The following is a 26104-nucleotide window of genomic DNA, read 5'->3' as shown; positions in this document are numbered from 1 at the left end:
GGAATTGCCATGATAGGGCACATCTAGGGGTCCCAGGGAGGACTAGGCACCCCTACATAGATCTGTGACAACCCTTGGTAAAAGGCTGGGCCGGAAGTGGGGTAGGTTCACCTTCACTGGCTTAGCATCAGTGGGGTCTCAGCTGGTGATGGCCAATGGCACTGGGGCTGTCTGGCATGGGTTCCCGCTCCAGGAGAGAAGAGTAAGTGAGGAGTGGGAGCCCCTGGGGCAGCTAAGGTGGGGGAAACGCCAAGCTCTTTCTGGCTTTGGGGATTGGGAGGCTGGGGTCCAGACTAGAAAGTAGCTGTGAAGATTATACACTCAGCTCATCTCTCTTGTCACACAATAAGCAAAGCGAGGCTGTCTCCTAATATCTTTATTGATCCTCAGATAAACGGAATAGTACAAAGTTGCCCTCTTTTACCTATTTTTTTCTTAAAAAATGACCTTTCCACACATGGCTACCCTTGGGGAGTTCCTTCCTGTTGGAACCTGAAGTTTCCCAAGATGCGTCCTTCCCATCCAAGGTTACATGATTCGGATAACTTGACAAGAAGAGAAGAATTCCACTGGGTTATTATCAACATGAACTTGACTATGTCTCCTATAAGGGCAAACACTGATTTTTTTTTTTCTTTTTAGAAACAGAAACCATCCACTTATCAATCCAAACTACGGCATTGCATGACAACATTCATTGCATAAATTGAACACACGGAGTTACCACCTTGGGGGATAACAGACGGACACCTCACGACCTAGCTACAGGGTACGCAAGTTCAACAACGTGGGTAAGGCAACTTCACTCTACGAACACCCACCATCGCTTCGGGAAAGCACTAGACACGGGTCCATGAGCTACCGGGAGTCTCAGCACAGTTAATCTAAGAGACAACAACACAGTCAAGAAAAAGGCAGCTGCGATATGTGTGGGCTGAAGCAGCCTACACTGAGCGCCGCGGGGGCCGGGGGCGGGGGCTCTGGGAGGGGGGAAGGGAGGGGGGAATGGCCATCACATCATCGCGCTGATCACGACCTAAGGAAATGTCCATGCAATCCTAACAGTGGGTTTTTCTTGGGTGAGAGGGGCCAACAGTCATCGCCTTGCTTCTTTGAGTTAGTTGACCAGAGAGGGATAGGGAGGGATGGGGACAGCCAGGGAACCGTGGGCTGCAGTTCCATCCGCATACACGGTGGTTTCTTCTGAAATCTGAGGTCCACCTGCATGAGTAGGAGGAACACAGAGGCGACACCATCCCTCGGCGTCAGAATCACGCTGATTCCTCAAAATCAGGGCTGTTAGTATTCTTGGAATCATTTTGGCAGCTATTTCATGGAAATGTCCCCTGGGAGAGGACTTGGACCCTGGGCTTCTGGGAAAGCAGGAGCTACAACTCATCAGAGCGGATGACGTGGAAGAGGGTGACATTGTAGAGGGTCTGATGGCCGTTGTTCCAGGCATACAGGGCGCGGTCCTTAGGGTTGTAGTCCAGCATGGAGATGTGGGAATATTTGTTCTGGAAGGGGATGTCAATGTACTCGTAGGTCGAGGCATTGGTCTGGTAAGCGTAGTGGACCTTGGTGCCCCCCGAGTAGCCGTTGGTGACGTAGAGGGTCCCGCAGATGATGAAGGCCTCGCCGGCACTGCGCTTGGGGTAGCTGGTGTTCCATGTCTGCAGGATCTGCAGCGAGACCGGATCCAGCTTGCTGATGACAATGTTGCCGGCATTCTGGTTCGTGGCATAGACAGCCCAGAGCCCATTCTCGTCTACCATGAGGTCGATGTCCGAGTGGCCACCCCAGGCATAGTGGTACATGTTGTTGTAGCCAGCGTAGTCCAGGCTGCGTGTCTTCAGGATCGTCTCTGTCTTCAGGTCAAACCTGATGATGATGTGACTCTGAAATTTGTTGAAATAGATGGAACCATTGTAGACCACCTGGCCCGTGCCTGACCAGGGGTGTGGGAGACGGTGCGAGGTAAAATTGTCTGTGTTCATGAAGTCCACCATGGACTTGTACTCGCGGACAAAGCGATTGTTGTGATAACCGTCCATGTACCAAACCTGTGGGGAGAGCAGACTTCGTCAGTGTCCCACAACAGGAGGGTGTGGGAACTTAAAACAAAAGGACCTGGAAGAGCCATCAAGACTATAGAGCATTTTGTCCTGCCTTCAAGAACGCTGGACTCCTGACTGGTCCCCACTCAGACCTATTTTCCAAACCCCTGGGAAACGTAGGACACAGTGGAGGGACACTAGTGGGGACAGGCAGTCAGGCACTCTGGAGTCTCACGCATACATAGTGCACAGCCAGTCTACACAATATACACCAGTAGTTGGTATGGGAAACCCCACCAGGACCCCAGATGGAGCCCTTCTGGTACCATGTTATAGGACAATGATCTCACTGTTGGCTCTCTATTGGATCCTGGCCAAGGGCTTGGGAATGTCATCAAAGCAGGGACACAGTGCTGGAGTCAGCCTTGTAAAGGGTACAGCTGCTAAGAAGATGCTCACACACTGGGGAGCTTCCCTCGGCAGTGACAACTGGCTCTCAAGGTCACTGGGAAGGAGCATTTCCCAGCGTAAGGATGGGACGCTGTGAGCGAGTCCTCTCCACTCCACCAGGCTGTTACTGAAGTACAGTCTGACTCATGGTCTATGCTGGGCAGAGGTGGGGATGTGTGCACAGCGAAAGATAACTAACTGGGGCTTTGGTTTGCTGTGGGGAGCAATAGCTCATTCCCTAATCTGTGGAAAACACTTTTCAGACTGGAACACGGGGCTATCAGCCGTGGAAATCAACCAAGTGAAAAAATGACCGAGGCCTGAGTTTGAAGGGTTACAAAGGAAGTGATTGCCTATGAATTTCCGATGACTCTGCACACCAATTGACCCGAGAACCATCTATACTGGGAACAAAAACCTTTAGTCATTTAAAGCAATTTTGTAGCAAATGATAAGGGGGCGGGGCTAAGAGAGGAGGCCTGGCAGCGTTATCTGCCTGGCAGTAAGACAGCTGCTTTATCCACGGAGAGCTGGGAAAACTGAGCAGGGATTAGGGCTGCGGCGGCTCTCAGGCATGGCGCGACATTTTTGTTAAAACAAAACAAAACAAACCCCCCCCCCCCACAAACCAACAACTGTGTTCCTGAGACATCCGTTCAGATGCTTAGAAGCAGATGTGCCTTTTGTTTTTAATGAGATTAAAAACAACGACGGCAACAACGGAGTCTCGTTCGAGGCTGTTATTATCCCATCTCTCTCAGACCATCCCTCAGTGATATGGGTCACAGAGTACTGGAGGATTGGGACATGTCCTTCGTCTCTGGGGGAAAGTGGCCCACCCACTGTGTCCTCTGGGTTGCCTCATGGGACAGGGAGTTCTCTATTTCTTCACAGCTTCTGCTTGAAGCACCTTCTGCTAGCCCTCCCTGTCCCCCTCTGGAGCAAGCCCCTCCTTGGTGCTTTGGAGTGGGTCTTCCGTGGTGGGGAGCTAGAGACAGGTTTCTGTATTTCTTGGGTCCAGTGTGTAACAAGATGACACCAATGTCTAAGGATCTCTAAATGGTCTCGTCTCCCATACACTGGCAAATCAGACAAAGGCCCGTGGTACCACTTTCTGAAAACAGAGATTAGAAGACAGGGGAGTGGACTCCAGAGGCTGAATATTCAACCACACGCTCGGGAGGCAGCTTGGGATATGGGTCATTCTGCAGAGGAGAACTTCACAACTTAAAACCCAGAGAACCTCATGGGAAGGAGCCCCATTTCCACAGAGGCTGCTCCTCCCCTCGGCACTGTGACCTCCCCCTGTGAAAGGCCCTTGTCTTCTGTCCCTTCCAAGACCTGATGGTTTGGACCAAATTCACTCAGCTTGGGTTGGTGCTGCCCTGGGAAGAGACCCCAGTGATGGTGGCTGGTTCGCATGTCCTCTGGAAGGATCAAGGGTTCTTCCAGCTAGACTCAAGGATGCTCAGCAAAAGGTGCAGGGCAGAGTACAGGGTGTCAGGATGCCTGCACAATTGCATGACTTTATTTGGAGAACACGAGTGTCATCATGCACTAAGGTGGAGCTGCCTTTGAAGCAAGACAGCCGCTTAGTAAGTAGAGGGGACGAGTGGAAGAAAAGCCACCCCACTTTCACTTTTCTGGTCCCGATTTCTGTCTCTCCATAACTGACCCCTGACAATTTTGACATAACTGACCAGATCACCTGCAAAAGAGAAACACATACTCCCATTTCTAAGTAACTTCACAAGCCAGACTGTTACACCAGCTCGTGAGCCATGCCTCAAGTCCAATCCCACCGTGACCTATGTATGAGCAAGGATTCCTTTGATCCACGTTTTATCTTTCATCGCCCTTCTCCAGCTGCCTAGTGACCTCTAAAAAGTCTGCTCTTCAGGGAACGAACTCGGTGGATCAGAAAAAAGGAATATGTTGGCATATCCTAACACCCAAGCTTACAGATTTAGTAGTTTCCAAGTCCCCAGATCTGTAGCCATTGCCCAGGTGTACTGGGATGTCCTTCTAACATCCGGGCTTGACTCTGAGAGCATCTTATCTTTCTGCTTTGTCAGTTAGCATGCTGACTTTGCATCTGTCTCACTCACTCTGCCATTCTCTCCTGGGGAGGATGTCCAGGGCCTGAGTTGCCAGTGCAGAGGTATCCGAGGCTCTGTGGAGCTCCTTGAACTGTCCTGCACAGAACCAAGTTGTATCCCTGCTGCTAGTTTCATTTTCAGATGAGAAAACTGAGGCCAGAGAGGTTTGCTTAACTGTACTAAGTTTAGTTGCTTTTCAGGGAGGAGGGCAGCCACGGTAGGGCTGCCAGGGCCTCTGGCCAGCACCTTACAATGCAGCCGAGGTGTTAGGTGATGCTATTTAAGGGCCTTTCTTAGTGACAAGACTTTAGTTAGCTCTTCTCTCTGGCTTGGCGAGCATTTGACAAATGTCCTCCTGAAGCTGCTAACATCAAGGAATTCAGCCTTGGAAAAGATGTTCTAAAGGGAGCTGTTAGTGAAGGGGAGGAGAGAGCCACGGTGGGAGGCTAGGAGGAAGTGGCGGGATGCCAGCCGCCCCAGGAATGTCCCAGTAAGTACGCCCACTGAGGAAGGATTAGAAGGGATGTCTAAACTGCCAGCAGACAGAGCTGCAGGCACCAGCATATCTGCATAATCTAAAGCCTTCTGGATAATTCTACCCTCTGTTCTAAGGATCATCTGCTGGCTTTGATGCTGCTTAGATGAAGGGAAAGGTCCTTGAAGCACAGAGCTAAGCTGGGGTTTGAGTAATACGCCCCCTCTCTGAACATGAACCTCCTGGGGGTGCTGGGAGCATGATACAAGCCCCCTCTATGATGTCTTGTGTAAGTTAGATTGGACTTCTGAGGTGGGGAACCAGTGACGGAGAAGAAAGAGGGGTGGGTGGGACATAGTCTGTCAGGGTGACCCAGTCCAAGAAGACTGTGAGCCTTGGAATCCAGAATGAAATCTTTGGAACTGCAGGGCTCTGGAGCTGTGGTAGTGTGGTAGGGACTTACGTAGTCTATGCACAAGACGGGAATTACAGTCAGCTCCTTCTGCTTCTAACACTGGTGAAAAGGGCCTGGCCTCTGGTGGGGACTGAGGGTGTGTGGCAAGCAAACAGGCGGCTCACTGCTGGAGGTTTCTTAGAACAGTGCCTGTAGACAGCTGGCGCTTGACAAAGAGAGGAAGGCCCATGCAAAGGTATCCCAAGCTAATTTTGTTCTAACAGCTTACACAGGGGCAGTGGAGACAGAGTTAGCTCAACGCATTCCCTCGGCACATACTAATGAGGGGTTCTACAGCTTCCTGAGGCCTCCTCACAGACTTGACACAATTCTTCCCTCTGTTTCACCCTAGCATTCTCACAGAACCCTCCACAGCGATCTGCTCCGAAGCCATAAAGCCAACATCAATTTCTCTGAATGAGTGTGTGAGTGAGTGTGTGAGTGTGTGAGTGTGTGTGCCTACGTGTGCGCGTGTGGTGAGTTATTGGTCTCCTGCGAGTATGTGATCAAAAGTGAATGGGAGATTGGAAGACAGCAAAACAAAACAAACACTGCTGGTGTTGATCAATGGTAGGACGAGGCGACATGTCACTTAGCAGGCTGAATACATGGGCCACTGTGGGGAGCACGTGGTTCTGAATGGCTGGAGCCCAAAGTGCCCAGAGCAGCACACAATACAGTATGTCTGCTCCCAGCCAGGGTCTTGCTTTTCTGCAAGCCAGAGCTGGTCACTAGACACGACATGGTTGGGACAGAATCTGGCATGCTGGCCTGGGCTTTCTAAGTACCTCCTGCCTTGGCTCTGTCTTTCTCTCCAGAAAGCCATACCATCCACATCTGTAGTGAAGGGTGTTCCTAAGAAAACTTCGAGCGGAATTAGGTTTTAGCTGATGGGATGTGGGTTCTAGCACAGCCTACGTGCTCTAGTTAGTGTTAATTGTCTATGTTAATTGTCAACTTGACCCAACCTAGGGTCACCCAAATAAAGAGTCTTCCTTAGGTTGATCTATGGGCGTGCCTGGAAGGGACTGTCTTGATTGCCTTAACTGATAGGAGGACTCATTCTGTCGTGGGGAGCACTATCACAGGTCCTGAACTGGCTCAGCATAAGAGATCAATTAGCATCCTCCATGGCTCCTGCTGTAATATTTTGGCTACGGTTGAGTTCCTTAGGCAGAAGTAATGTTTTCAGGAGTAGCACACAGGTCCACCTTCAGGTTCCTGCTTGAGCTCCTGCCCCGACTTTCCCTAACAATGAAAGTGTAACAGAAAATCCTCCTCCCTAAGTTGCTTTTTATCACAGCGGCCAAAATCAAACTAGAATGTTGAGAAACTGTGAGACCATCATGGTCCAGAAACCAGTGTGAACACAACTTATGCCCACACATCCCTGACCCTACGGTATCTTCAGGGTAGCCCAGCCAGCCCTCTAGAGCTGGCTGAGGCCTTAGTGGCACTGCTCTCTAGAGCTGGCACATCTAGAGGGTCTTTTGCCCACCCCAGCTACCTCGTTTCCAGAACTCCAATCTTGCTTGGGAGAGATGTGAGTCTCTCTTGTGATAAGACTTCAGGACCTCAGATCTCAGGCTCCTTTCTCTGGGCCCAGGGAGGAGCTCCCAGTTCCCTGCTTCTGTCCACTATCCTGCAAACCTCTGAAAAGAAGAGGCCTTGGGGAGGAGTGCTGGGACCCTGGGAGGCCTCATCCTGGCTGCCGTGATTGGCACTGCATGACATCAAAGGACCGTGATTCTCAGAAGCACCCCTTCCAGTTCCCTTAGAACTTCCTGAAGACTGGGGCTGCTCCTTCCAGGCAGGCCTCCTCCATCAAGGAGCCTCCCAGCCTCTGACTCCCAACATCCAGTTCCTAAAGGAACTGAGACCAAGGCCCAGTCCCCAGGAAGGAGAAGTAGCCCAAAATGGGCGGCTGGCTCATTTTTCTTTTCTGCTGTTTGCCCAGGGGGGAAACACCCAGGAAAAAGGAACCCAGCCTCTTCTCAAAATCAAAAAGAAACACAGAGCTTCTATCAGCCATGAAAGGAATGGCAAATGAGTACAAATCAGCTGTCATTAAAACAAGAAAGGCCTAATAGATTCTATCCCCGGAAGCAGAGGCAGTGATGGGAACAGCCTGGAGCGGTCAGCACAGGAGATGCCTCAGTACCTGCTCAGCCACTGGGCAGAGCCACTATTGCTTCCACAACTGCCACCACCATTCTCAAATGGGCAGCCTCCCCATCCCACTGTCTGCCACTTGTGTTTGTATAGGGGACTCTACCAGCTTTCCTGGGAAGAAGCCCTTGGGAGACTCTGGTTCTACCCAGAGTCTGAAGCTATCTGCTTGGGAGGTAGACATGGCTGGCACTAGGGAGAGGGACAGAGACCAGGCCTTTTAAGTCCTTTAAAAGCTCCAGGGACACTTACCCTGTTATCACCTTCTGGGGCCAGTGGGTCTGTCATCCAGGACCCGAACCTTGAGCCAGAGGTCTTGACAGTCACCGGGTCACTTATACCCGTCAGCTTCCCGCAGGCTGGAACAGAGTGTGCATGGGTCAGAACCAACAGGCAACTGAGAGCCTTGGACCCCTCCCCCCAAGGGTACATCTGGGCTGGGGGGATTCATCCTCTTCCCCTCCAGATCTGGTGCCCAACAGCCCATAATGCCACTTAAACAAGTCTCCCCAGTGGCCATGAGGAGCCACCTCTTCCTCCAGAGGGAACAATTAAGGCCAGCATGGGCAGGGCATGGCAGTGCATGGCTGCCCTCCTAGGTCTCATGATTCCTTGGGAGCAAGAGGCCAGGGCAGCCCCAGTAACAAGAGAGAGCTCACCACAGCAAGCCTCAGTCTTCTCTGGGAATGGGACACAAGAGTTCAGTCCTCTCTGACTGCTGGAGCTTAGGCAGCATGGCAAGCAGGAGGAGGGAATTTAGGCTCCATGGGAGACACTGTCCCCAAGCAGGATTCACCTCCCCAAACAGAAGGACAATCCTAGCAGCCCGTAACAGCACCCCACACTGTGGGAGCACCTTCCTTGTGCATGTGTCTGTCCTCCCTTGTGCATGTGTCTGTCCTAGAACCACCCCCGATGGAGGCAGGTGGAGGCTTGCTGCTGTCCTGCTGTGTGTGTGTGTGTGTGTGTGTGTGTGTGTGTGTGTGTGTGTGTGTGGGTTTTCCATGCTCTCAAGAAGAACAGCCCCTGGCAGGAGGGCTGGGAGTTGAGCATTATGCTCTATGGAATCTTAGATGTGACCCCTGCAGCCCTCCCACCTCACAGATGGCCAGAGATGACCTCAGAGCCACAACTTGGTCATTCAGGAGTGGCAGAGGCTGTGACCCAGCGTTCCTGCCTTAGCTTGCAGGTCTCTTGCCTGCTCTCAGCCTCCAGGTTGAGCCTGTTGTGCAGGACTCCTCTTTTCCATCCCTCCAGGTCAGGCTTGAGTGTGACCCGCCCCCCAAGTCTATAAGATACCCCCCCCCCAGGGACCACATTAGCATACATACACAGTTTCTGCAAAGTTCAGAGAAGATCCAGGTGCTTAGGCGAGATTGTGAGAGACTTAACCTGAGACCACAGGGAAGCAGAGATAATCCTACATGGAGCAGGGAGGGTCAAGCCCAGGGGAGGGTGCAGCTTGCCATGCTCCCACACCCACCAGCATCTCCCCAAGCCTGGAATGGGGTGAGCATGTCCACAGAGGCATTGTACAAAACTGACAAGGTGAAGTGCTCAGCTTGGCTCAGGAGCCAGCAGAGAGGGGACCTTGGACAGAGGGAGGCTCAGTAGGATTGAAAGCCACTCCAGGCCTGGATTCCCACCAATGCCCCAGTGCTGGCACTCCTGTCCAGACTAGGAGAGGAAGTGCCACCACTGTGCCCACTCTCCTGTCCCTTCCCCAGAGGCACCTCCCCTTCCAGGAGGAACTTGAGTTTTCCTGCACTAGCACTTGCTTCTAAGGCTCGAGGCTCCATGGAGGTCTGGGGTGCAAGGGTCTGAGAGGCCCATTGCTGAGCACAAAGCATGCCCACTTGGCCTCTGTGCACACTGCCCTGCCTTTCCCAAGCCCTGGCTTGGAGGAGACACCAAGAAAAGGGTTAGGAAAAAGAAGGGCATTGTGGGAAGCCAAGATTGACCAGTGTTGGCAGGAGTTGGAAGTGAGGATCCCTGATGGGTTTGTTTGTAGAAAAATTTCCTTCACACACACATACATGCGCACACACACACACACACACACACACACACTTGCGTAACTGTATGCTTCTGAGGTTCGAATGAGTTCACTGTGGGCTGCCTGTAGAGGCTGGGCAGGGGAAGCCAGATGCCCAAGCTGGACTCCACCCCTCACTCCCACTTTTTCTTCCTTCGCTCCTGTTGACTTGGGGTGGGCGTTGGGTTGCCAGGAGACAGAGGCTCCTCCAAAATGGGTGGGAACTGAAAGAAGCCAACAGAAGCCAACCCTTTTGCAAGTCCTCTTCCCAGAACCCATCCTGTCATCCAGACCCAGCATCCACAGAGTCACTGGTCCCTGTAATATCTCATAGAAGGTCTTCCATTGGTCCTGGAGATATGATCTATGAACTGCCTGGAGGTTAGGGTCCAAGGGGATCAGCATGCACAGGAGGCATGGCAGGAGACCCGTGTGGAAGGCATCCTTCCCACCCAGTGGCATGCTGCGCTTGAGGCCAGCACATGACTCAGCCACATACTAAAGTTTTCCGAGATGCCAACTTACATTAGATCGGTCCCAAACCCATTCGAGGTCCTTTTGCAGTTGGATAGCTTCTCCTGAAGAAATTTACCATCTTTCTGTATACCACCCGATCATGGCACAGTTTCAGGGGGATGCGCAGCCCAATTTGGATGCCTAACCCTGACCCTAGCCTTCCCTGCCTCCATAGCCAGGCCTATTCTGTTCTTACTCTAGAACAGCATCCCAACTTCCCACCAAGCTTCTAGGGCTGGTCCCAGACACATGCCTAGGCCCTAAAGATGTCGTCATCCCACCCATCTCAGTGACCTCAGCTGAACCCCACATTCCCTTGGGGTGCCAACAAAAGCATCGGGGGCTTGCTGTTCCAGGTAAGGGGTCTCCTCCATTCACCCTACTTCCCCATAAACAAACGAGGGACTCAGGTCTCAGAAGAGTCTCTTCAGTACACCAACTAATTCACCAGTTGAGAAGTGTTGGGGTCAGTAGGGTGAGCCTCTGGGGAGTGAAGGCCATCCTTCTTGTTACCCACGTTTGCTTCAGTTATAAGCAGGCACTATATCACCAGGGCCCCCAGGAAAGCAAACTAACGTAGGCGCACAACTCAGGCCTTCCAGAATATGCCTGAATGGTCCAGTCAGTCTTCTGTGAGCTCGGATGGAGAATGTGCAGGACTTTGCTCTCAGCCAGGCCAGGGGCAGCTTTGAACAATCTTACCACACTCTACTCAACTGTTTCTGTTTTTGTGGGGTTTTGTTTTTGTTTTTTCTATCTCAGAAAGTGGCAGGAGGTCTATGTCTGAGTTCTACAGGATGGCTGCCCAGCAGGTCCAGCCTGCCAGCCACACCCAGCCTCCTCTGGATTGTTTTCCTGGTGCATAGTCACCAGGGCAGTCAACCGTTCAATGCTTCAGTGCTGGCTGAGGAGGGTAGGTAGGCGTGGCCACTGTGTCTCCTGTTCTCTAAGATGCTGGGGCAGGCACAGCTCCGAGGGCCCATGGGGCTGGAGGCTGCTTGCCATCCTTAAGTCAGGGAGTTATTTTTAGTTCTCTGTCCACACTAGTTCTGCCGAGACCTCACAAACTGACAGGATCTAAAAGAGCCCATGGCAGAGGCTTGGCGGTATCTTGGCACACCCAGTTCTAGAAAGTACCACTCTCCAGCCACGCACTCAGGATACATGTGGGGGTGGTAGAAAGCTTTGGGGTCTCAGGAAGAGGCCTGCAGGAAGGATGATGCCCAGTGGGGAGGGTCCTGGACTGTAGATGCTTGGTCAAGCTAGACGACAAGCCGTGAGCCTTGCATACTTCTTGAGCCGATGCCAAGCTGAGAGCAGCCCAGACTATCTCAAAGCTCGAGTCAGGATGAGTATCTCTGGGAGGCAGAGCTGGGAAGGAAGGTCTGTGACCTCAAACAAGCTTTGGCCTTGGCCTCCGTGCTCAGTGCTTAGCCCTGAAACTAGAGAAGAACTGTCTGGAAAGAAGTCTGCAGGCTGGGAATAAGGTCTAAGATACAGATGCAAGAGCCCTAATGCAGACCGAGGTTTGGATCCAGAGCCCACAGCAGACCTGTGAACGTTATCCTAGAGCCATCCTTCCCCTCTTGCTCTGGCCAGGCCAGGCCTCTAGTGGACCGCCTGCTCTTTAAAAGAAATGGAGGAGGCAGACCTGGCCTAGGTTGTTGTAGGTTGCCGGAATCCTGGGCTTTATTCCCTTAGGCTTTCACTGCTAACTCACCCTTAACTCTCTTACTGGGAGTGGTCACACAGCTCTGAGAGTCTCTAGCCTCACTGTGAAGCCTCCACCACGTGATTCTGGCATCTCAAGTGTTAGGAAGGTATCTTTTGACTTCCCTTCAAGAGTCCATATTGCTCCCGGCACAGCACAGCACAGCATGGCAAACCAGTGTGCCCCACCAGGGCAGGAGCCTGCAATTAGCATTCTACTAGTGTGGACACTGTGTGGACAGCTCACTTGGCTGTCAGGTAACTCCTAAGTGGGAGGCACAAGGTTTACTAAGACGTTTCCTCAGTAGAGCAAAAATACACTTTCCCCCTTGGTTGGCCCTAGCTGCCTGGAGACTTCCAACCCAACTGCAGAAAGAAACAAAACAAAAAACAAACAAACAAACAAAAAAAGAGAAAGAAACAAAACAAAACAAAAACGTGTCCAAAGAGCCCTTGGCATGTATGACAGGAATACCGCTTCATACCAACTCATCCTCAATGGCAATGGTGACCAAGGAAGCCTACAGCACCAGTACAACCTAAGTCTGGGGGGCAGCTGCATTGAGCAGCCTGTGCTGGGGTCCCCGGTCCTAGCTTTACTCAGGTGAGCTGCTAGGATCTGACCTTGCAGCATCCTCTCAGGGGACACCAGGGTTCTGGGCAGCTAACTGCCTCTTCCCTTCCCCGGGCACAAGACTTGTTGCAGGGAATTGCACGTTGCAGAAAAGGCCCAAAACATGTTATGTCTAAGCTGTATGCTTAGTGCAGAAGGAAGATATTTCAAATTCTAAGTCCTTGCTGGGACACTTGGAAAAGCATGCTGCCCGAAGATGAACAGAATTGCTAACTCTGGTCCTTGAATTATGCTTTCTGCCTGTGTGCAGGCCAGGAATTTAGGACGGTTCTGAGAAGAGACTTTGAGAGATGCAGGGAGCCCTTCCCTCCCTTACGGACCTATGTTCCTAACCAAGCACCTGCAGAGGCAGACACACCAAGGACCCTGGGGCTTGAGGTTTAAGGAGTAACACTCAGCTACTGCACAGCCGCCAGTGCAGAGCCCCGCCCACTGGGTCAGCAGGGAGTGGTGCCCACGACAGGGTGCACCCTGGGCGTGACCACCCTGTCAGTTGGCTGCTGAGGAGGCTGGGGGACGATGCCTCTCTGCAAGACTGATGCAAAGACTGAATTAAGAAGCCATAAAGTATTTAGTCCTTACGCTTCCGGCTGAGGGCCTGGGACAGATGCTAAACCTATCTATAGACCCGTCAGTCAACCATCTGCCACCTAATTTTACCAGCAGCTTATCTACTCATCCATCAGCCATTGACCAGTCCTCTACCCGGCTATCCATCTATTGTCAGCTCTGCCTCCCTCGGTCCCTCTGTCCTTCCACTTACTAGCTATGCCCACCCCCACTTGCTTGCCCTCCCACCTGCTTACTGATCTACCATACCCCCCAGCTGCTTCTCTGAGCCCGGCAGTGCACAGCTGGTGACATGAACAATGTATGTAAATTCTCACAGTGACCCTAGGGCTTAAGGACTCTGTACCTTTGTGTTGTAAAGCAGGAGTCACTGGGATGGAAGACTGTAGGGACCTGGAAGAGGCACCTGCTGTTGAGTGGCTTGCTACTTTAGCTATTTTATAGCTTGGCACCCCAAGACTTCCCAGACTGGGGTTCAGAACCCACGGTCCCAACCCCAGCTGCTGTTTCTCTTCAAGTACATGCTTACTGAAGCCCCTCTTAGGAAAGAATTACATGCTCAGGTCACCTCTCTGGTGCACCCTAGGGTGGGACTATCTGGCCTCATTCTTTCTTCATTCCGAATCACATGTGCCTTAGCAGTCCAAGGGTAGCCACGTGAAAGCCCCAAGATCCTAGCCATAAGGTAAATTCTTGCAGCTGCTAAAAATAGGCTGAGGACAGATGGGAAGTCTGGCTTGACTGGGATAACCTGGAGAGCCATGTGAGCTACCCACTCTCCCAAAGGCCCATCAGCTTGGCGGCCTTGGTAATGTCCTACCACGGTCTCCATCATGATTTTCTTAGTTTCTCCTAGGCATGACACCCTGCCTGGTTACCTGGCAGTGAAAATAACTTTTGCAGGGTAATAAATTCAGCCTCTGGGCTTTTCAGAGACCAGGAAGACCTCTAAATACCTGGCTGGGAAGGCTGGGAAGGAGGCCATGGAGGAAAGCCAAGGGAAGACTGGAGGGGACCCATAGCCGGTCCTCAGCCCAGCACCCTAGGCACTCCTAGAGGGTGTGTACAGGCAATGGAGAGGCTGCCATCCAGTCCCAGTCATGGATGGACTAAGGCTACCAGCCCCTGCCACAATGGGTCATGGGTTTTATGAGGCACAATAGTAAGAATATAGAATGGAAAATGATATCCTGGTGTTCCTGTGAGTGTTGCTTCAAAACAGCTAGTTCCCAGTACCCATCATAGCTTCCTACCTCATCAGTACTGGGAGCTCAAAACTTTACAGTCTTTTGGGGGGCAAGCCAGGAGCAGCCGCGGGGAGTCACCTGGAAGCCAGGAGACAACCTCTCTAGTGAATACTCCCATTCGTCTGTCACCTGACACCAGGAATCCGCACTCATGTGCTGGTCTGGGCAGGCGCACATGTGTATGTATGAACTCTGTGGAGGCCAGAAGACAACTTCAAGCATCATTTCTCAGGAGTCACCCGCCTCAACAGCGTCTCTCACCATCTTACTTCCTAAGTAAGCCACGGGAGCTGGCCAGCAAGCCCTAAGACCCACCTGTCTCCCCTCCCTTGTGCTAGGATTATTTTTACATGAGTTCTGGGTGTTGAACTCAGGTCCTTGTGCTTGCTCTGGAAGTACTTAACCACTGGAACTCTCTGCTTGTCCCACACCAAGGCTTTTGAAAAGTATTTGTTCTTTGGGATGTTTTAAATTTTGTAAGGTATGGATGAAGGGAGACAGAGTCAGAGCATCAGATGGAGCCAAAAAAAAAAAAAAAAAATCTTTCTGGAGACAAAGTCACCCTTACAGGTACATGATATAAAAACAAATGAGTTGGTCAGACAATGTGGAGGAATGCTGAAGCTTGTACTGTATCAGGACATAAAACGTACCATTTAGAAATGGCCCCGAATAGCCAACATGTGCAATTTGGCCAAAGCCACTGACTGGGCAGTCAGGCAGGCATAAGAACTTTAGATGCTTCCTACCTTAGGACTGTCAGGGAACATGACTCTGAGAGGAAAGCCACCTTGCTTACTAGTCCATTCCACACGGGCTGCTGATGGTCCCCACTTCTATCCAAAACCTGCTGCCACTGTACCTCCTCTTTTTAGTTCCAACTAAACCTGATGCATTTTCTCAAGGGGTTTGATTAGCCCTCTTCTCATCCTGGATGAAGATGTGTTTCCAGCCCTTTTAAAGTTATCCTAAAAACACATGCATGAACCACACACATGCATATTAAACACTCACACCTTTGCACACACACACACACACACACACACACACACCTGACAGAGTTTGTGGCACCTAATATCTTTTTTCCTCTCTCTCTCTCTCTCTCTCTCTCTCTCTCTCTCTCTCTCTCTCTCTCTTCAAATGATGTGAGCTTCACTGGGGTCTAGAACTGGCTTTGGCATGGGGTTTGCACATGGGTGATGCCCTAGGGTAGGTGTTGCCTGCACTCCTTGATGCTCTCTCTGGGTGGCCCTACCCAGAAGCCCTGATGCAGCCATCACCTGCTGAGGCCAGGCAGGCACTGTGGCTTCAGCACCACTCCCTACACCTGCATGTGTGGCAGAGTCGGGCCAGGCAGTGCCACACCTGCAGGGCGCTGGGCCTACCTAGTTTTTGCATGCATGCACGGAGCCTTTCTTCAAGATTGGACACTCTGCTCTGAAGTTCATCGTAGTCATAGGCGCCAATTTCCTCTTGCAGCTCGTTAAGCACTGACGTCAGATTCTGGACCTCCTCCTTAAACTGCAATACCAATTTGGCATCGGCCTTGTACTCTTCCAACACAGGAATCAAAGGCCTAAGTTCATCCATTTTCGTTTTTATTGCCTGCAAGGTTAAAATAAGCTGGTTCAGTGCGATGCATGCAAGAACTTGAAATACCCTGCCTTGGCCTGGCTTCTCCCTAGGAGAGGGAAGGTGTGCACACTCCCGTTTTAGTAATCCACCAGTTATCTGGTCCCAGTGAGTCAGGATAGCGTATTAAACAGTCCTCAGAACACCAGCATATTTGGGAAAGCTCTTTATTTGTCAGTAGAGAATGCAACATCTTAAGGTTACATGCTTTAGGTCACATACACAACGTTTGTGGTTCTTTTTTTTTCTTTCTTTTTCAAAAAGTGCATTGACAAGGGTTCAAACTATTCATGGGATGCATCTAGAATCACATGCAAAAGAAGGATCCTGGTTGGATTCAAGGTTCCTTAGTGAAATGGTGCTAAGGATTGGAAAAGAATCGTAAAAATGCATGGTGCAAAAAGCTCTCTGGCTCTCTCATGGTTACATGGGGGGGACTGCATCTTCAGTCAATGGCGCATTGAAAAAACTCTTAAGTTAGCCCTGCAAGCAAGAAAATGAAACACCGTTGAAAAGCTAGCTCACTAGCCTGCCTTAAACAGCCATTAAAAGACACGTATTTGCATGGTCACGTAAGAAAAATCACACTTTAACGACAGGAAAGAAAGCTACTCAGATGGTGAAGGGCATCCCTCACGGTTTCTGCTGGAACTCCTTCCCGCAGTGACTACAGTGCCAAAGGCAAGGGCTTGCTTTTGCTGTCCCAGAGTCTCACAGTCCCCAACTTTGGAACTCAGAGGTGCTCTGTGGACGACACTCTCCAAGGGGAGCTACCTCATGTTGCTGAAGACACCTCTGTTTTCACAGTCTGCTGAGCACAGGAGGGCAGATGCTGGCCAGGAGAGACACAACTCTTTTTGGTCTGTAAGGTCAAGAATCTCTCTCCAAGGTTAAGTCATGATGGTACATCAGAAAAAGGGGCGCAGTGTTCCCCTGCCTGGGACAACAATCACTGGCTTATGCTGCCTCAATGTGATTTGTCTGCTATTATTTTATTTATATTATAGATTTATAACTTCATTAGCTTGCCATGTTGCCTACCTAATGCACTGCTTTTAAAAGGAGAATTAGTTCCTGCTTCACGTAGGGAGTGCATCAAAGGATAACATTAGCATACAAGGAAGGGAGGACGGACCAGGGCTCAGCAGTTTCCAGCCAAGCGGCTGGCCGTGTAATTTGACCTGTTCATTTACATCTGGGCCTGATTTCTAATTAACATGCATGAACACCTTAATTAAGGTGGCAGATAATTCCCAGCCTAGTCCTAGTGGAGAGTCGTGTATATATACATACTTGTACATATGTATATATAATTTCAGGTCAAAGGAACTGAGGTTTTAAATGGCCAGGGTCACCTAGAGACACAGAACACTTAACGCAGCTGCATCTACAGTGTGCCTTGTCACAGCTAAATTAGGTCAGAAGTGAAAAACTGCCCTGAGTGATCTGGGCCCAGAAATGGCTCTAATCAATTACGCTAATCTTCGGCTAATGTGATTTACCTGCAGCAGCTATGGAATGCTGAGGGCGTTTAACGATACCCTCCCTGGCTAATATGCCTCATCCAGAGGAGCAGGAGGCCTGGGACCCCTGGAGAGAGGGACCAGTGTGTGCTGAAGGGGCTGACTAAACCCTAACCCCTCCAGTGGCCGGAGTTGGTGGTCTCTCTCCTCCCAGAGTGGAACAGCTTTGTAAAGCAGAGGACAGTCCTCACTGTGTCCCCCTAGGTCCCCAGTCACTACCTCTGTGGGGAAAGGGAAGCCAGAAGGGGAAGAAGATCTGACTTGGAGGAGGAAGAAGAGGAAGAGGGGGAGGAGGGGAGGAGGGGTGAGGAGAAAGGGTAGTAGAAGAAGAGGAGGATGAGAGAGAAAGAGAGAAGGAGTGGAGGAGGACGGGGAAGAGGGAGGAGAGAGGAGGAGTTGGGGGAGGGGGTAGAGGGCCAGGAGAGACAGGCATACCTTGAACTGCCTGGCTAGGTGTTGCTTATGGCTCTCCTCCACCTGCTTGAACTTGGACTCCAGGCCTTTCATTTGGTTCTCCATCTTCTCCACGTACTGCAGGTCTCTCTGAGTCCTCCTGTCCAAGACTTCTATGGATTGAGACATGTTTTGCACCTGTCAAAAGGGTAACAGGTTCAAGGCGAGAGCTGCAGCAGATGTCAGGCGGTTTCATTTGTCTGCTCATCAGTCAGGCTGACCTTTCCCACAGCACCACCCGGGAAGGCAGGAGTGGCCCAAGCCTGATTTACCAGTTAATCACCAGCATCAGATCGTTAGGATCAAGAACTCCCCAAACACAGCAGATCGGCTGGGTAAACATTCCCTTTACCCTCTCCCAGCAGAACTCTGACAGTGGGGTACACAGATCAGGGCAGGCACAGGGCTGGGGGCCGTTACTCTCTGCCTTTAAGGGTGGGGCCTGTTTCCATCCTACGTTGGGGAATGACTGACATCGCTAGGGAAGTGCACATAGCAAGAGATGAATCCAGAACGATGCCAGGCCCGCCTAGGGTATAAATTCCCTCTCCCCTGGAGTCCCCTGGAGTGTCCTTGCTGACAGTGTTGGTGTTCTAAGTGTGGAAGGCAGGGGTAGGGAGCTGCTCTAGGCTCGGTGCCGAGCCTTCTCCCCACCGCATATGTCATCCATCACCCCCACAATATCATAGGCAGATGACTGCTCGGCAAACACGCACATTCAGAACGCAGAGTCAGGAATCAATCACCCAGCAAATGAAGAATCGCTGTTTTACATCCTTACGGGCATTGTTGAATGGAGTGTAGCCTCAAGATGGGACTCTATTATTCAGCACGATTCCAGAGAGCGTCAAAGAAAAACAGTTTTGGTGCGGCCAGCTGCCAGAACATTTCATTTTCAGGAAACTGGCTCCGGCTTATGTGAGAATGTATGCTCACCAGGGGCGAGGGGGGCAGGGAGCCAAGGTGCTGAGGATGCTGCCGGGGATGCCGCAGTGGGCTGGGTCATTTTCTCAGAATCTAATCCAATTACCAGCAAGGAAGGTGTGTAGTGAATGACAGGTCTCCTTGCTGAATTTCCTTTTCTTTCTGAATTTGAAAAAGACTCCCTTCTAGGAACAAAATCCTTAGGCTAGAGGCTTGGCGTCACCGCTCAGGGGTCAGAGCATGAAGGTAGGGTAGCACCTCAAACCCTTCGGACCAGTAGGTAGAGGGAAATGGGAAGAGTGGCAGGATGTCTTCTCGCTGGCCAGGTCGATACTGCCCATCTCAGCACTTAAAGCCTGATGGGATCTCAGGACTTGAAAGCAGGGCACACATTCACCTTCACAGCTCAATTTATAGCACAGCTGTGCATGGGGCTGACTGCTGCCTTCTCTTAGCTGCTCTGAGGGGAATCTTCCTGGACGGCCTCTCCCGCCTCTCGCTGCCCTTCTGAATGGCTGCCATGCTTCTTCTGGGAAAAGATGTCACATTTGCTGTGGTCCATCCTTTGAGGCCCAGCCCAAATGCCACTGTCTTCAAGGAGGCTTCTGGGAGGAGCTCAGAAAAGGGATACTGGGAACTACTTGGGAACAATACCATCTTTTGGGGGTGGGGAGCAGTTCATCTACACCTGAACCCAGAATAAGGGCAGGAAACCTAAGCAGCCTGCCTGGCCCAGAGAGGGACAACATGGGCCTCTCTGCTCTAAGCCTCTTTTCCTAAGTCTCTTCCTCGGAGATATGACACTGACCAAAAGAACAGGGCTCAGATAGCAACCAGTCAAACAGTGGGCGGGGCCTGGGGTAGGAAGGGTTCAGTCCAACACAGGCTTTCAGTAAGAGACTACACAGTGTAGGTGGGAGATTTCTGTCTTCCTTACCACGAACCAATGTTTCTAATGAATTTTTTAAAACGTAAAGATTAGCTGTACATTAAAAAGAAGTCTTAAAGATGCCAAATAACTTGGTTACCTTAAGGTGAACCAACAGACGTGTGAGCCCACTTTCTGGACAACCACTCAGCTAAGCCCTTCACAACAAGACACGGGTGACATCCATATTAACCCTTTGGCAATACAACCTCCCACACACCTCCTCCAGTTCCCACAGTATCGCCAGAATCCGCCCAGCATGTTCAAGGTCACAAGGTCATAGGATGCTCTTAGCCACTGTGGCAGCAGGTGCCATGAAGTGGGGGAGGGGGCATGCACAGCAGCCACACACCTGTCCCCATCTGGGAATGACTAATTGCTAATGTTTATTGCCCACGTAGGCACTGGCCTGAGCCAGCTATGTTATTTAGCTCATTTGATCTTCATAAAACCCTGGGTAGGGGGGAGCAAACCGTTCTGAGTCCACATGTTAACAGATAAGTCAGTTAAGAAACTTGGTCCCGTCATATAGCCAGCTCAAGGTCGGAGACTCCAAAGCCTCTGCTCTTGGACTCAGACTGTGTCTTCAGAGGACACAATGCCATCCTTATACTCACCTTAGCCCTCCTCTGGCATCAGAGCCTGGAGGAGCTGCCCAGGCTTACTGATACCCAGTCCTCAGCAAGGACTCAAGCTGGGCAAACCAGAGCCTCTAGGCCTAGGTCCCAGGACCTGACCTGCCTTGTCACCAAGTGGGTCTAACACAAAGCCAGATGGTAGCAACACAGAACCAGCTCCACAGTCCTCAGCTAGGACCAGCTGCAGGGGACCCAAGGAATCCTCCTCTGTTGCCACCCAAGATGGCAGGTGCTCTCTGTGCCAGGCCTGGCCCCGCCCCACAGGCAGAGAAAAAGCAAAGTAGACCAGAAAGGAGGCGTGTTGCCCAGGCCCAGCCCTAGAGCACAAAGGCGAGCAGGCTTGTCTCAGCAATGCTGACAGGCACCGTAAATGAAGGCCCCTCTCTTCCAGCCTCTCTCAGGCCCTCCCGAAATAGAGTCTACGTGGCGTGAGATGGGGTTTTAAATTTTTTAAGCAGCAAGACTGTGGCCTGCCTGCATAGGCAGAGAGGGAAGCTGAGCGGCCCCATTCTCAGGGGGCCCCAGAGCTTTCTGGAACCATTTCCCAGTTCTGCCCTTTTCCCAGGGCCCCACAGCTTGGGCCTCAGGCCCCTCCAAGCCCCTCCCCTTTGCTACAATTCTGAATAATTAAAGGCTCAATTAGGCTCCTGTCTAGTTTGGTGTAAATAAATGTCTGTGGGATCTGTTAAATGTATTTTTTACTTGGGCTCTCTTCAAATGATTTACTCTGGTGGCTATAGGTGGCAAAACAGGCCAAGAAACCAACACGTCTACCCCTTTAGGGTGAGCCAGCCCCACAGACACCATGATGGAAATAAGGTCCCATGTCTCTTCCACATGGGGACTGGCAGCAACTCGGGAGTCATCCTAATCCCCGGGCTGCCCCCTGCCTCGGCATCTGAGTCCAGAAAAGGGAGCTGCTCTGCCCACAGAGGTGCCAGTCCGGCTGGGGAGACCAGGTCCTGGCAGGGGTTAAGCTGGGCTCCAAAGCCATTCTGTCTTCCCCAGAGGACGGAAGCTGTCCTCAGTGCCTGTGTTCAAGTTACAGAGATGCCCTCAGCCCACAGATCTCATACAGGTGAGGGCTTGGAAATTCCAAATCCAATCAGTTAGGGCAAGTCCCAGCTTTCCTGGTGCATGTGTGCATGAGTGTGTGTGCATGTGTGTGTGTGCATGTGTGTGTGTGTGTGTGTGTGTGTGATGTGATGTAACTTTTGTGGGAAGGGCACATCCCCTGGAGGCATCTTTTCTTGGGGGAGTGAGATGGGCAGGATGGAAAGGCCCCTCACTTTCCCTTCTCCTCATGGTAGCACTCCAGGGACTCATAGTAGTGAGGTCAGAGTTTGCAGGGGGTCTCTCGGGGCAGCTTATAGCCACTCTTGTTGAGAAACAGAAGCCAAACAGGAAGATAGCTGGTCCAATTACTCAGACAAGCTCCCTTTCTAACTAGCTCTGTGTCCCGGGGACATCAATCTGAGGAGTGACTCATGCCACCGACTCTACTCTGGTCTTGTGATAATCGAAATAAGACTCAAGGTGTATGCATGGACTACACACTGCTGTCCTCATGTCAGAAGCATCCACAGTGGCAGAGACACCCCCATGGAACGCCTGTGGGCCAGGCACCTGGGGTCTACTGTGCCCCTGGCAGCATTGCTGAGCCCTTTGGACCAGACCCTGAACATTGCTCAGAGGAGAAATGGCAGAGGGCAAAGAAGCCATGCTTCTGGCCTTACCAACGAGCTCTTTCATGGAGCCCCTGGAGCCCAGGAAGCAGGTGTAATCATCTCCCCAGCAGGGTCACCACGTTCTTTTCCATCTTCCTATCCAGGCAGTCGTCTACACACTCATCCATTCCCAAATACCGAGATGGGGCCTCGCAGGCCAGCCGACCCTCAGGCTGACCGACAGCACTCTGCAAGTGTGAGCTCTCACACACCCCCTGCTCAGACTCACTCACCTTCTCCAGTAGCTGCCTCAGCTGTTTTGTGCGGGCATCCCGTGAACACATGGTCTGCTGGGGGGCGACCACCGTGCAGATACACCTGCCCTCACTGTCCTGGGCAGAGCTGTACACCTGCCAGCTCTCCTCGGGGTTGGTGGGCAACACCTGGAGTGGGGGCAGGTGGGGAAGGGAACGGGGAGAGAACAAGAGAACCAGGGTGAGAATAAGGGAGGTTGGCGCCTGGGTGCCAGGGGCTGAAGTAGATCAGAGAGACACAATGCCTAAAAATCCAGGTTCAGCCCTGGGTGCTCAGAGTTTGGACATCTAACCAGATTAACGCTTGGGGAGGTGGGAGGAGCTGCGGATGCACTAGGCTGGCTGAGAGGTCATATAGGAAACCAGGTGGCTAACAGCCCAGGGAATCAGAATTCTCTTCCCCCAGTAGTCTTGATCTGCTGTCTCCCTAATGGAGACAAGCACCATTGTTAACAGTCCCTGTCGTTGCCTACGAACCGAGAGCAGCACTGGCTTAGAGCTGTGCTGTCTCCCTGAAAGCAGCCTGGCTAAGATGTTGGCCTTCCAACTCCATGCAGCTCCCACCCACAAGCCATTTGGTGGATGTCCATAAACACGTTGTGTAAGGGTCACCCCCAGACCTCACTCCTGAGGATTTGCCTGCCCAAAGACCACCAAGGACCCAGAGCCGTGAGTGGCTAGGTTCACCTTGTGGGCCCTCTATACCACCTATGACCCTGACCTTCAGAGACACAGCAGGGGCAGTAGGCACCAGCGCTCCTGTACACACCCCCATGGCCTCCTGCTCGCCTGCCCTCCTGCTACTGCAGTCTGCCCACTGTCTCCAAACCTTTCCCTGGCATCCTGCACATCCCTGCTATTTTTAGATAGGGATGGGGAGGAAGGCAGAGAAGCTATGGTAGTGATGCACTTATCTCATTCACCCAACCTCAGCACACAGACCACGTAAAGTCCTCACCACGGAAACTCATTCGGGTTGTTTTGTTTGCTTGATTTTTGGGAACCCACTATGTAGACCATGCTGGTCTTGAACTCACAGAGATCCACCTGTCTCTGCCCCTTGGGTGCTGGGACTAAAGGTTTTACACGCCATGTCCGGCACTAGGGAAACTCGAAACAAGAGAGGTAGAGCCAACAAGAGTCATAGGTGTGTGTGTGGGTGGGGGGGAGGTTACACCACTGAGACCTGGGGAGCAGAATTGGAGGAAAAAAGGAGACTTGTCCTTCACCTCTCCTTTCCACTTAGAAGGTTAGGCTGGGGCCCCTTTCCAGGGGTTCCTCACGGAAGGGTGGTCTCAGCTCAGTCTGCTACAGCCACTATGGAAATCAGCCCTACCCAGACCTTCCACCCCAACCCTTAGCCAATGCTCCCCTCCCCAGGCTGCTGGGGAGATGCAATTTCCATTTCAGAGGCCAATAGAGAGGGGTGGGCGAAGCCGCGCGCGGGAGGTGGGGGGTCCGGTCCCGCCCAGCTCCTCTTAACATCTGGAGAGGATCCTTAGATCTTCCAATGGGGATGGGAAAGAGTAGGGTGCCTCGGGATTTGGGGGACTCAGATGAGACCACCGAGCTCTTATCTTTTGTCTGGGGCTCCACTCCGGCACTGTCCAGTCCGCCTTTTACAAAGTAGGGCGAGCTGAGTCCTGACTGGACCTAGCCCACAAAAGGCTTTAAGCAGCATCTCCACACCTTACTTGCTGAGTGACCTTGGCTAAGTCCCCAAGTCCCTAGTTTCAGTTTCCTAAGCTTCGCAAGGAAAGACTTCCTAATATTGGTGAACGAGGACTCTGGACTTTTGAACCCCTCCCACCAGCAACCGAGCAGGTGTCCTCAAGCCCCTCAAGGGGACCGGGCGCAGAAAGCATCGCCCCGAGATGCCAGAGTGCGGGTGACGGCCGCAACCGGAGGCGCTGCTTAGCGGCAGCACAGAGGGTGGGTTTGTGACCCTCGCCCCTGCATCTCTTCCTCCCCAGGTGGCCCCATCATGTACCGCACCGCCGGACCAGTCCGGAGCTCCGACCCAAGAGGAGGCAGGAGGCAGGAGGGAGGAGGGGCCGGGAGGGCGCAAGGCGGGCTCACTTACGCCGGTGCTGCGGTCCAGCGTCCCGCCGCTGGCGGCCGAGAGCCGGGTGGTGTTGAGGCCCACCAGCGAGGGCAGCGTCTGGGACATCCAATTGGTGATCATGGCCATGGTGCTTAGCACGACCCCGATCTTCAGCAGCGGAACCGACATCGCGCCTCAAGTGGCCTCCTGCGCCCGCGCCGCGCTGGCGCTGGCTCCTGCGCCCCGGGCAGCCTCAGGCGGCGGGCACCACGGCGGGCAGGGGCGCCCGGCCGCGTCCCCGCGCCCCCTTCGCCCGCCGCCGCCCGTCCGTCTCCGCCGCCCTGTGCGCCCTGGCCATCGCCGCGCCGCCCCGGCGCTGGGAGGTGACCAGGCGGCCCTGCCCGGCGCGTGCTACCGGCCCGCGCTGCCCGCCGCTGCCGCGTCCCTGCGCGCTCCGCTGCCGAGAAGGGCCACCGGGTTCTGAGCGCGGCGCGGGCTGTGCGCGGGGGCCGCGGCCAGGAGGCGGGGACACGGCCGGGCGGCGGCCGACGCAATCTGCCCAGGAAATGGGTGGATTTTTCCTCCGAGCTCCGGCTCCCCGCCGCCCCCTGGCTGCAGGCAGCGAGGTCTGCAAACTCGTTGACCGAAGAGTTAGGGTCACCCAGGACAGACAAAAACCTGCCTCAAACCGTAAAAAATAAAATCCTCAAACTCTTGCATGACACCCATTCACTGTCCTCCCTCCTCAGCTCTCTCAGTCATACCCATGACGCTGTCTCGCTGAAGCCCCAGCTCCACTCATGTCTGCTTGTGGCAAGGGTTCCCGGAAGGATGAACCACACCACCCTTACTGCTGGGATTCGTCTTCCCAGACGGATTGAGTTCCCGTCAGTTTGGAGCTTCTCTTGAGCCTTATAGGGGAAGAAAAGCTCTTGTGGGGTCTCCAGTGCCAGCACAGGAGTAAAGGAGTGTTTACAAAGTGAAAGACACTGCCGGGAACCTATCTCTGAAGGAAGGGACAGTTGGAATTCCTAGGGGTACCATCCTGGGTTTCTGGAGCAGGTTTAAACAGAGAAGGGGCTGGTTGCCTGCTATGCACAGTAGGGGGTGCAGGAGAGTGTGCCCACCTACCCTGGCAGCTTGGGGCTCAGGAGGCACTAGAGAGACCACGCCCCATGATCGCCCTGGACTCTGGTGTGCTCATTGGTGGATAGAGCGACAGGCATCTGTGCTGTGGGCCTAGACACGCAGGCGTCTGTCTCAGGGATCCAGCTCAGGGGCAGGGCAAGCTTCAGCAGCATCTGTGCTAAGACCTGTAAGTCTCAGTACAACAGCACAGCCGGCAAAACACCTTAATAGTGCTTTTGACTTTGCAGCAGCCTTCTAAGCGGAGGAAAGCCAGATCCTGTAGGCATTCCTCCAAGTTGTCCCAGCCCTGGGTAAAGAAAGACATCCAACCGCCACTGCAGTCTTTCCCACCTGGTCAATTATAGACTCCCTGGAAGGGGGTTTGGAAGAGATGTCAGGACAAAGGGAGACTCCCTGATATCTGCCAAGAGGGGATG

General features: G+C 52.6%; 1 protein-coding gene across 3 annotated transcripts in view; it reads right to left on the bottom strand.

Moving 5' to 3' along the window:
* Nucleotides 1–361: 361 nt before the first annotated feature.
* Nucleotides 362–26104, bottom strand: part of Olfm1 (olfactomedin 1) — a 38226-nt gene continuing 12483 nt past the window's right edge. Inside the window, exons 1-6 of one of the 3 annotated variants that reach the window (XM_041674157.1) lie at nucleotides 24579–25136; nucleotides 22475–22624; nucleotides 18007–18162; nucleotides 15802–16021; nucleotides 7957–8063; nucleotides 362–2063 (exon numbers count right to left, since the gene is read on the bottom strand). In XM_041674157.1, the coding sequence (XP_041530091.1) occupies nucleotides 1389–2063; nucleotides 7957–8063; nucleotides 15802–16021; nucleotides 18007–18162; nucleotides 22475–22624; nucleotides 24579–24728 (1458 nt within the window). In that variant the 5' untranslated portion in view covers nucleotides 24729–25136 and the 3' untranslated portion in view covers nucleotides 362–1388. Of the gene's footprint in view, nucleotides 2064–7956; nucleotides 8064–15801; nucleotides 16022–16199; nucleotides 16532–18006; nucleotides 18163–22474; nucleotides 22625–24578; nucleotides 25137–26104 lie in introns of those variants that run through there. The other 2 variants (XM_041674156.1, XM_041674158.1) reach the window with 2 other exon arrangements.

This window comes from Microtus oregoni, unplaced genomic scaffold (genome assembly GCF_018167655.1).
Source record: "Microtus oregoni isolate MIOR12 unplaced genomic scaffold, Mior012 000025F_ref0000491, whole genome shotgun sequence".
In the NCBI taxonomy this organism is placed as follows: Eukaryota; Metazoa; Chordata; class Mammalia; order Rodentia; family Cricetidae; genus Microtus; species Microtus oregoni.
The sequence above is the reverse complement of the archived record's forward strand: the minus strand, read 5'-3'. Positions and strand labels throughout refer to the sequence as shown.